Source organism: Galeopterus variegatus, unplaced genomic scaffold (assembly GCF_000696425.1).
Source record: "Galeopterus variegatus unplaced genomic scaffold, G_variegatus-3.0.2 Scaffold596, whole genome shotgun sequence".
Classification (NCBI taxonomy): Eukaryota; Metazoa; Chordata; class Mammalia; order Dermoptera; family Cynocephalidae; genus Galeopterus; species Galeopterus variegatus.
The window spans coordinates 224217-236104 of NW_007726707.1; the positions used below are offsets into that span (position 1 = coordinate 224217).

The window sequence follows — 11888 nt, forward strand, 5'->3', positions numbered from 1 at the left end:
CCGCCCCCAGCCCGGGGCCCGGCAGCGGGATCGTAACCCTCGGTGTTGCGCCCGCACCGCGCTCAGCCAGTGAGCGGGAACCAGTCTCCACATGGGATCCGAACCCTCGGCGGGAGCGCCGCCACACTCCCAAGCGGCGCACTCTCCAGTGCGCCACCGGGCCGGCCCAAAGAGATCTTTCATTTAGCACAATTCTTCCTTCCACTTGGCCTAGACTATGTAGAAAGATGTTAAGAAAATCATGTTAAGCTGAAGGAGATGATGAATAGAAAGCTGATATAGACTAAAGCATTAAAAATGCACTTCAAATGAGCAGAATAAATAAATGATATGGAAACTGTTTTACTTCAGTTTTGAATTCATGTGATGATAGAGAAGGCACATCAGTTCAATAACAAGAAAGACTTCATACTACTTCATTATTTTTTTTTTCACTAAGAGCAAAGGAACAAAAAATAAGATTTCTTTATTCACTATCAACCAGAAATCACAGATTATAAGTCTGGACAAAAAGTATTGTTCTGTGAAAGTGACTTAAGTTCAACCCCTTGTCATACCTCATTCTTTCTGCCAAATTTGTATTTTCCACAATACTGAAAGTTCCACAAACATGGGGACCATGTATGTCTTCTTTTACCCTGTAATTCTATTGTGCCTTGCACAATGACTGAAACATAGTAGGTGTGCAGTAAATATGTTAAATGACTTAATGCTCCATCACTATGGTTTTGCGTGAATCATGAGGCTGATAAAGGCCTATGAGAAACCACATTCAAAATAGGTAAGAAGGAGAAAGCTCTTTTCTTATGCATGTAATATTGATCAATATAAATTACTAATAGGTTGAGAGAGGGAAGGGACTTAGGATGGAGCAGTTGGGACATAAGAAAAAAGATAAGGACAAAATTAAGCTGTTCTTTGTAAGTTATTTTCACTGAGCTTAAAACAAAACTCAAAAATTGAAAATTTAATTATTCTCATATCTCTAAAGTAAGGAAAATTTGAGCCCATTTTAGAGATAGGAAAAGTTAAGTATTCAAATATAGACTCACTTTACAAATATACAGCACTATGTAAATAAGAAGAATTAGACTCCCTGACGATTTTCCAGGACTCTGCCTATATTGCCTCCGGGTCCTCCAATCTGTTCCATGCTTATACTTTCTCTACTCTATTCATCAGATGGTAATTTTTATTTAGGTTTTGTTTCCCTACACAAACACATGCTTTCTGCATGTTAGTTTGATGATCATAGAATTTATTGTTGACTCAGAGAATCTAAACAGTTAATTCAAGCAAATGCCCAAAGCAAGGACAAGCAGAAAAAGATGTCATGTAGACATCATTTTTAAATGTTATACCTAACAAATTCTGCTATTCCCCAATGGTTTAAAGCAAACAACACTGCAACCTAAAAGTGATTTATCCAAATAGGGTGGATTTTATCAGTTTTAAAAGCCTGACAGATGTTAAAGTTTATTCCAGAAACTCTGTTTGTAAATCATGTTTCTTCCTTTGTTTTCCTATTTGCTGTGGCTCCAATGGGCTGTCATGATAAACAGTAAATCACAGCTTATTGCTGTATAACTGTAAAGCAGAGAACATATGTGTTTACTGTGGAGCCTTCTAGCACCACAGTTGAGCAGAGAGAACTGCTGCCCGTACCTGCCACCAAGTCCACTCCTGGTCAGGCCCACCCATTCCCCAGAGCTCCTTGGGAGCTTTCCTGCTACCTTCTTGCTCTCCAGACACCTGGTGCTCTGCCTAAACATGGGATAACAGGGCTGAGGGCAAGAGAAGGTTGGCTCCTTCTCCCTTCAGGAAACCAAATGGGAAACAGAAGAAAAAGTACATCAAATTTATCAAAGGTTATGATCTGTTGTGCAGAATCACCAATTCCTTAGAGGTTTACCAAATAGTGGAGCAATCTTCAAAGACTAATGGAAATCACACATATATCCACAATGCTGCCACACTATCTATAACACAAAGTTTCTTTTTTTGTCTTGAATTCTATCATTCAGTGGCATTATCCCAGGCTTATCAGGAGCTCTGAATAGCACTTGAAGATATCTTAGATTACTAAAAATAAAGAAAGCATTACTTAATAGATAAAAATCAGGCTCATTGAAGGGCAAGGTAAAATGATAAAAGGGATTTTTGTGGGTATAAAAAAAGGTTTTAAACAAAAAGACTCTTCAAAAAAATTCTCTAAGAGAACCCTTCCCTCCCCTACTCCAGTTTTCCCCTCATTCTGTGGTAATAACTCACTGGGCAGGGCAGGGAGGTTTTCCTGTAACTGGCATCTTGTCGTCGGTGGTGTTCCCGGAGTCCTCTCTCATCCTCCTCTCTCCAGCTGTGACCCCAGAAGCTGCTCATCCATTTGGCAAAAGATACATCATCATCATCATCATCTTTGTGCTCCATGTCAAGGCAATTCAAAATATTGAAGGTCTGTCCTTAAATCTGACAGAGGAAAATACCACCCAACAGGGCTGACTTGATGAAACCCAGGATCTTCCCCAAAAGACAAAATGAAACTGTGTTTTTAAATGGTCTCTGATAATGGCATCCTTAAAGAAGAAAGATTTACTAAACAACCACTTCATCATCAGGCAGCCTTGGGCAATGTCTATTTATAAGTTGTGCAGCCCACATTCCCCTCCCCCTTGTCTTTTTAAATTGACAGGCTTTTTAATCCTTCCATTGCTGGGACTTGTGCCTGGCAGCCTAAGGGTTGGAAGCACAGTCCACTGCCTGGTTTTCCCTGTGCTTTGCTGACAATGGCATGTGATGGCATCTCCAGCTGTCAATGATGATGGAGCATGACCCTCATAATATGCCTGTCAGCTCCAGGCCAGCTCTTAAACAGGGTCACACACAAGGGACAGACTGACTGCAGCTTGAAAAGTGGCCAGCTGTTGACATGTCATATCTAGAGCTAGGGACTCTCCTAATAAATTTAATTGATATTGATATAAAATCCAGCTCCTGGGGCAAAGGGAGCAGTTTTGTGTGTGTGTACAATTGTAAATAATGTGCATGTACATATAAAATGCACAAATCATAAGTGCACAGCTTGAATTTTTACATATGTATACCCGTGTTACCACCACCATGCAGGTGAAGACATAGAACATTCTAGCACCCTAACAGGCTCCCTCTATTCCCCTTCCAATCCATGCTCCCTTCAAAAGATTACCACTTCTGACCTCTGTCATCATAGATTAATTTTGCCTGTGTTTGAACTTTCTTTTAATGGCATTATACAGTATTGTTTTGTGTCATTCAACATTGTCGGTGAGATTCATCCATACGTTTGCAGTAACAGTAGTTCATGCTGTGCAGTATTGCATCGTATGAAATCTCACAATTTTTTAACTCAGTTTACTGCTGATGGTCATTTTGGACCGTCATTTGGGTTGTTTCCAGTTGGGGCTGTTATAAATAAAGCTTCTATGAACATTATAGTCCCTATCATTTAGTGGGCATTTTTTAAAAATGAGAATATTACATTTATGGAGCCCCTACTCCGTGTCAGGTATGGAGCCAAGTATTTCAACATATGCTATTTGCATTATAACAACACTGTGACTGGCAAATTTGTATCACATTTTATAGATGAGGAAATTGAGACTCAAATAGATCGTTCCTTGCTGAAGGTGAGATTAATACTAAGCAGCAAAGCCAAGTTTAAAGTAAGGAATAGAATAACAAAGTCCAGGATCTTTCCACTATTCTGCCAGTATTCCAAGAGACCTTTGAGAAATCTTGCATTTTCGAACAGGATTCCTGTTCATTTGCCATATGAAAATCCTTCCTTGTGCTGCAAAAATATAGGCTTAATAATTATGACCAATGTTTGTAGAGCATAGTATCACAATTTATATATTACTAAGAAAAAGTAACCAAAGCATAAAATGATTTGCAACATTTTTATTTCTTGCTGTAAGTCATGAGAAATGCATGTTTGCTACTTTGTAATATTTTTATTAGCGAATGGAGGAAGCCTGCTTTTCAATGACCCAGATGAGAAAGGAAAAGCTGTACCTGTATGTCATTACTGTTGGTTGTCTCTGCCAAATAAAGAAATCAGATAACTTCTCTTGGGGAAGCAGGACCAGATCCATCTATGAAATTTGACTACTAATAAACCTCTTCTTTTCTATTCCTCCTAAGACAGGAATGTCTTTTCTTCCAATTTCTGAAATAAAAATAAATAAATCCTATTGGCAGGGGATGGAGAAACCAGAGCAGATAATACCTAATTATTACATTAAAGTATTTTGAGGAAAACAAATGGAACTTTATTTTAGAATCTTTTTGAGTGATGTCTATCTCTTGGAGTTCTGAACCATTCCCTTAATGTCTTACAGACAGAACCAATTAATTTAGGTTTTGGCAAATGGACAGGAAAAAAAAAGGTAATATGGTAGGCCTGAGGCTGTTTACCTTTACAAAGGCCTGCTTGCAAGGTTAGCCTGTGGTTGGCATCTGGGAACTTGGCTGGCAAATAGTTACCTACAATGATATAAAACTTTGTCTTAATGAAGAGTGGCTCACTATGCCTAAACTGTACACAGAATGTAGTTTATTTTGAACACCTGCTTTCTTTCTGCGAGTCTGGAATTTTGACATGTGCTAGGCAGAGATTGTGTCTTAATAGTTCAAGTTGTTGAACAAAAATATTGAGTGGCTTAAACAACAAATATTTATTTCTCACAGTTCTGGAGGCTGGGAAGCCCAAGATCAAGGCACTGGCAGAAGCAGTGTCTGGTGAGAACCTGTTTCCTGGCATGTAGACAACCATCTTCTTACCATATCTTCACATGACTAAGAGAGAGATCATGTCTCTCATGTCTCTTTTTATAAGGGCACTGTATTAGTCAGAGTTATCCAGAGAAAGAGAACAGTAGGAGATAGAGACAGAGAGCATAAGACAAAGACAGAGAAAGATATTTAGAGCCAAGAAAGCCAGTGGTATAATTTGGTCTGAGTCCAAAACTAGGGGAGCCAATGGTGTAAATCCCAGTCAAGAGAAGGAGAAGATAAGATGATATGTCCCAGTGCAAGCAGTAAGGCAGGAAAAAATGGGCAAATTTCTCCTTCTTCTAACTTTTGTTTTATTCAGGTCCTTAAAGAATTGGTGATGTCCACCCACATTGAGGAGAGCAATATAATTTCTGAGTTCACCAATTCAAATGCTAATTTCATCCTAAAATACCCTCACAGAGACATCAGAAATAATGTTTAATTGGGACATCCCCTGGCCAATCAGGTTGACACATAAAATTAACCCCCATAGGCACTAATCCAATATTAGAGCTCCACCCTTATGACCTATTTACTTCCCAAAGACCCCATATACAAATGCCATCACAGTGGGGGTTAGGCCTCAACATATAAATTTGGGGGTGGGGGGACACAAACATTTGATTCATAGCAGTGTGCCTATAACTAGCACTCAGTAAAAGCCCTGGACACTAAGTCTCTAATGAGCAGGTAGACAACACTTACACATGTCACAAATCATTGCTGGAGGAATTAAACACATCCTGTGGGCTTCATTGGAACAGGAGTTTTAGAAGCTTGTGCCTAGTTTCCTCCAGACTTTACCTCATATGTCTTTTCCAATTTTGCTTTGTATCCTTTTAATGTAAAAAATCTTATCCATGAGTACAACTATATGCTGAGTTCTAGAAAATCCCCAAACTGGGGGTGAACATTGGTGTCAGAAGTGGGATTTCCTAAAACAACACCAACTCACTAAATTATGGCTAAAGTAGTGATTGGGAAGAGGAAGGAAAAAGGGAACATGATGAGTAACCTTTAATGCCACAAGAGGCTACCTAGTCATCCATAGTATGAAACATCAGCTAAGATGATGTCTATTGTGAGAGGTAAAAGTTACTTATAGAATTTGAAAATGATGAATCCAACCTCAGGGGAATTGGTTCATTGAATTTCCTGGCTGTTTTTGGCCTTGATAACTAAAATGAAGGGATGAAAAAAAAAAAAAAAAGTACAGCCTGGGGGATGCCTTTGGGTTTTGCTCTCTTCTCCAGGTGAGAGGAGAAAGGACCCAAACATTCCTCCCCCAAATTTTGGATAGGCCAAAAATGTTAAGTTTGTATTGCTCTCTCCTCCAAGTGGGAGGGAAAATGATTAAGTCAGTTCCAAGGGCTGGAACAAGGCTTTAGATAAATTAGAAACAAAGGGTAGGGAGAAAATAACACTCTATTCATGGGTACATCAGTCCCTTGCATTCCAGCTGAGAATCTCTCAGCAACTGTAATTTTAAATATGTAAATGCTGAATTTACTACCAGGAGTTTGAGTAAACTTGCAATGGAGAGAGAGAGAGAGAGAGAATTTTTTTAAACATTTTTTTTTTTTTGGCAGCTGGCTGGTACAGGGTTCCAAACCCTTGTCCTTGATGTTATAATGCTGTACTCTAACCAGCTGAGCTAAACTGCCAGGCTGAGAGAGATTGTTTTAAATGCCTTTTATTTTGTGGTGATAATATTGTAAAATATTTTATGCTTGTAATTTCATAAATGCTAGGGGGTTTATCCTAATCAGGGAAAGCTGCCCCATAAAATATGTTAGTAGAACATGAACTTCCTTGCTTTTTGCTGCTGGTGGATGACTTAAAATTTAAACTCTTTGAGTATTTGAGTATTAAAAGCTCTATAACTGATGATTTTTGCTACGGTTTTTGCCTGTTGAAGCCTATGGGAAAAGGTAGACAACACAGGAGAAATAATCTCCACTGGAAAATATACTTTTCGAGTTTTAAAAAGTAGTTTTTAGTTTGCTAATAAGTTCTTCTAAAATCAGATGTCTGCCTCTTAGAGACCAATGATTTTCCAACCTACTTTGCTTATTATTATTATTTTTTATAAAGATGACCGGATCTTAACTCTTGACTTGGTGTTGTCGGTACCACACTTTCCCAAGTGAGCCATGGGCAGGCCCGAATTTGCTTATTTTTGAGTGGGTCAATTTGGACTGTAAACCTGATGATGTAAAAAGGGCTTCAAAAATCTGTGCTTGTCACTTGGACTTGGAACACATCAGTTTAGGCCTCTAGCCTCTACTTTGCTGCTGTTAAAGAAGAAAAGTTGCTGGCGTCTTTGGAATCCTGAATTCACAGGTCCTAGCTGCCTGAATCTGAGGCTAAGCTGAAACCTGATATTGTGATGGACTTTTCCAAACTCTGGAAGCAAGCATATGCTCAATGTACTCAGAATTCAAACTCTGGGACTACTGCAGGTTTATATACAATACCCCTCTGTGAGGCCTTAATTATTAATACATCATGAAGGCTGGCTGGGCCACATGGGTCACTTGCAGATACCCATGAAAAAGGGCTTGTTCTATGATGGGACCATTTGAAACCAAGATGCTGATGGAACTAAATGCACCAGAAATGATTGATCACAAGAAATCGAACTTGTGTTTCCTGTCAAAAGCCACAAGTTGGAGGAGAACACATCATGGGGAGTAGGGACTCTCCATCCATTCAGGACAGATGGGACTCTCAATCCCCTTCTCAGGGATGTCTCACTGATGTTAACTCGTGTTCAGCTTTCCAGATTATCTGAAATTTGTACCCTGACTCTCCTCACTCACCTCTCTCCTTAGTCAGGCAGTTTGATTACTAAACGCAGCTGGCCCCAGACAGATTGATCTTTTCTAGGTTGCTTACTGAATAAATGATCAGGACAAAAGGGATGGGTGTTACATAAAAAGATTCTGAAAATTTTTGAAAATTCAGAATTTTGCACTAACCAATTTCTGAACATGATGTGATTTTCTGGTTAAGTTACATAAAAAATGATTTTCTATGTAAATTCTCTTGTGCATCTTGCACCCAACCCTTCCTGATAAAAAGTCTAGATGAGAATTAAAAATGATTGGGAAAAATGTAAAGTTATGATTTCTGAATGAGTCACACTGATTTTGTCATGTGAGAAAAGAGAAGTAACAAAAGCCCAGCACCTGTGAATATTCAGGGGAAGGAGGGCATTAAAGATCTGTTTTTCATAACTGCTGGTTTTCATAACTGCTGTTTTTCAGAACTGCTCCTGAACATCAGTGTTGTCTTTCCAAGATGCTGCGAGGTATTGAATTCAAACTGCTGAGCTTATGATCACACCTAACAAGCACTGACTCTGAGACAGCAGGGGGTGGCCTCAGCTCCTACATTTTCCAAGAATATCTTAAGATGTTATCTACACTCATGAGGCAAATGAACTCACATCATAAACAAGCAAAACTGATGAAAATTGACTGCCCTTAGGCAGTCTTTCTAAAACCAAAGACTCAACTGAATTATTTGGACTGGATGGGGAATCCTAGGGCAGAAGATTCCACAGTGGGAATCCACTCTGGGGGCCCTGTTTACCTGCATTGTCTGACTAATGTACGTCCTCAATGGCATGACTTAACAACTGCAAACTTGGGCTGGCCAGTTATCTCAGTTGGTTAGAGTATGGTGTTTAACACCAAGGTCAAGGGTTCAGATCCCCATATCATCCAGCTTCCAAAGAAGAAAAAAAAATTGCAAACTCTTTGTTTCCAAGAATGCTATCTGGAATTGTACTTCTTGCATGTGTACCTTGACTGTCATGGACTGCCTCAGTCCTGGAAGGCACTGCAGGTCAGCTTAAAATTACCAGCCAGTGTTGTGCTGTGCTTGAGTTGATGCCTTGAGCTAGGCTGGAAAAGGTTAATACAAAAAATTAAAGAGAAAGCCATTTGGCTTCCTAAGACTGACATTTATAGTTAATGGGATTTGTTTTAATTGGCTAAATCCAGGACCCCTGGATTTCAGGTGAAGTCAATACTGCAGGTTGATTTCACCCTGCATCATGAGTTCTACTGATAATAATTTTGCTATAAAATGCCTGGCCAAGGGGACAGACTGTACAGAAAAGGCCTAATATTGCAGGCCTAAAACCACCTATCCTTAGAAAGGCCTGCTTGCAAGGTCAGCCCTTGGCTGGTTTCTGGGAACTCAGCTGGTAAACACTTCCTGAAGTGATATAAAACCTTCCCTAAATTACAAGAGTGGCCTAAACTGTGCAAGCAATGTGGCTCATACTGAACAACTGATTTTCTTCTGTGAGATTGGAATTTTGGTACCTAATAGGCAGAATGTGCCTACATGGACAGCGCCCGGTAAAAACCTTGGATAATGAGCCTCCCTTGCACATGTTGTCACAACTCATTGCTAAAAGAATTAAGCATGTCTTGTGTGACTCCACTGGGAGAGATCTCTTTGAAGCTTGAGCCAGGTGTCCTCCAGACTTTGCCCATGCACCTTTTCTCTTTGCTGATTTTGCTTTGTATCTTTTCACTGTAGTAAATTTTAGCCATAACTACATGCTGAGCCCAGTGAGTACTTTTAATGAGTCACTGAACCTAAGGGTGGCCTTGGGGACCCCCAACACAGGAAGGAAAGTGAACTTTTCAAAACTTCGACCAAAAATTCTCCCAAAGCAAAAAAATATAAATTTACCCCAGAAAGAAAAAGAATTTGGTCTACATTATAGAAAATTAGACTTCCAGCTCTATTTCTTTCTAGTTGAGTCCACTTCTTTAAAAACATGAGGGGAAGATGGGTCCACTTAGCTTGGGCTAAGGTTCTTATAACAAACCTGGAGTAGCAGCAGCAGGTGTCAAGCCTCAGCACGAGGAGAACTGCTCTTCCAGCCTGTCTTGGAAGCCCTGGTCCAACAGGAGTTCCTGTCCCACCACTGGAGCCCAGCCACCTGCTTTCCTTAACAGCGACCCTCGATACCTGCCTTGAGGAGTTGCACAGGACTGAAGGGAGCTGCCCTTTTAACCCCACTCAATCTACCCAAGAGTTGTCAAGTGGCTGGGACAGCAGCAGTTTTCTAGAGAGTCTGAGTGTGTGTTTTCTTATCATGCTTAATGTAAGAGGAACTACTGTCTTTCAGAGGGTAGGAAGCTATGGTGTATGTGTTCTCACAAAGCAACCAGACATCACAAGGAAAATGATCCCCATTTGGGATAAAAATTAATGGCTTTTCAGTGCCCTCTTTCACATTTGCTGCTTCAGGAGACTAAGCAATGATGAAAAGATGACTTTCTCTTTGTTTTTTAATTCCCTCACTGCCATGGCCTTTGTTGTTGTAGTATTTCCTATTTCTTAGGGGTTACTTGAAAACAAGCACAGCTATACCATGACAGTCGATCTGATAACCAAGATGGCTACTAAGTGACTAATGGGTGGGTGACTGATGGGTGGGTAGTATCTACAGCATGGAGATGCTGGACAAAGGGATGATTCAAGTCTCAGGCAGGACAGACCAGGACGGCCCCCAGATTTCAACATACTACTTAGAAGGTATACAATTTAAAAATTATGAATTTTTTATATCTGTAATTTTCCATTTAATATGTTTGGACCATGGTAGATTGAGTGTAATTGAAACTGCAGAAAGCAAAACCATGGATAAGGAGGGACTCCTGTATGGCAAGATGTACCTAAAAGCTTTAGAAAATATTCATTCATACCCTTTGACCTTTTGAGTATATTTCATAAGTAGATAATAAAAGGCATATACAAAAAGTGTTTGTTCATCATAACATTATTTAAAATAGCAAACATGTGGAAACATCTTAAAAGTAAAATAACTGGAGATCAGGCTAATAAATTACGATATACTCAAACAATGGAATTCTATGCATTCATCAAAAATCATAGGATTTAATGACACAGGGAACTTCTCAGAATAGAACATTACATGGTGAAAAATATAATATAGGATGATGGTTTATGGAGCCTAGATATTTGCTTAAATATTACTCTGGATGTTTCTATGAAGGTATTTTTGTTTTGTTTTGTTTTGCTTTTGAGATTTACATTTCAATCAGTGAACTATAAGTAGACTACCCTCCATAATGTGAATGAGCCATCCAGTCAGTTAGTGGCCTGAATACAGTAAAGATGGACCTCCCCCAAGCAAGCAAGAGGGAATTCTGCCAGCAGACTGCCTTTGGACTTCAACTGCAACATCACCTCTTCCTGGGTCTCCAGCCTGTTGGCCCACCCTGCAGAATTTAGGCTTGCCAGCCTTCATAATCACATGAACAAATTCCTTTAAATCTCTCTCTCTCTCCTCTCTCTCTCTCTCTCTCTCTCTCTCTCTCTCTCTCTCTCTCTCTCTCTCTATATATATATATATATATATATATATATATATATATATCCTATTGGTTCTGTTTCTCTGGAAAACCCTGACTAATACATATAGTTTATTAGTATGATCCCAGATGTCAACTATGAATCATAGGATTTCAGACAATTTTTTTTTCAATTTTCTAAATTCTGTAAATAATCATGTGTTGCTTTTGTGATCAAGAAAATATGTTATTTTTAAGTGACCAGTGCATGTTATACTTAATTGTGAAAGACTGAGAGCTTTCCCCCTCAGATCAGGAGTAAGGCAAGAATGTCCACTCTTACCACTCTAATTTTACATAGTACTAGAAGTTCTAGCAAGTACAATAAGGAAAGAAAAATTGGGGGAAGAGTGTGAAGACATAAAGATTGTGAAAAAGAATAAAACTTTCTCTGTTTTCAAATAATGGTTTTCTATGTATAAACCCCCCAAAAAATCTACAAAAACACTCCTGGAACCTATAAGTGAGTTCAGCAAGGTCACAAGATAGAAAATCACCACACAAAAAATTAATTGCTTTCTACATAATAACAATGAACATTTGCAAATCAAAATGTAAAACACAACACCATTTATAATTGCTCCAAAGAAAATGAAATATTTATTTATTTATTTTATTTTTATTTATTTATTTTTTGTCTTTTTTACTGACCGGTAACGGGATTGCAACCCT

The 11888-nt window shown here is 39.0% G+C and overlaps 1 protein-coding gene across 1 annotated transcript in view; it reads right to left on the bottom strand.

Annotated features, from left to right (window-relative positions):
• The window catches only part of LNP1 (leukemia NUP98 fusion partner 1), a 46837-nt gene that overhangs the window by 11606 nt on the left and 23343 nt on the right, over positions 1-11888 (bottom strand). Inside the window, exons 2-3 of the mRNA XM_008570352.1 lie at positions 4051-4204; positions 2272-2466 (exon numbers count right to left, since the gene is read on the bottom strand). Of these exons, the coding sequence (XP_008568574.1) occupies positions 2272-2427 (156 nt within the window). The 5' untranslated portion in view covers positions 2428-2466; positions 4051-4204. The remainder of the gene's footprint in view (positions 1-2271; positions 2467-4050; positions 4205-11888) is intronic.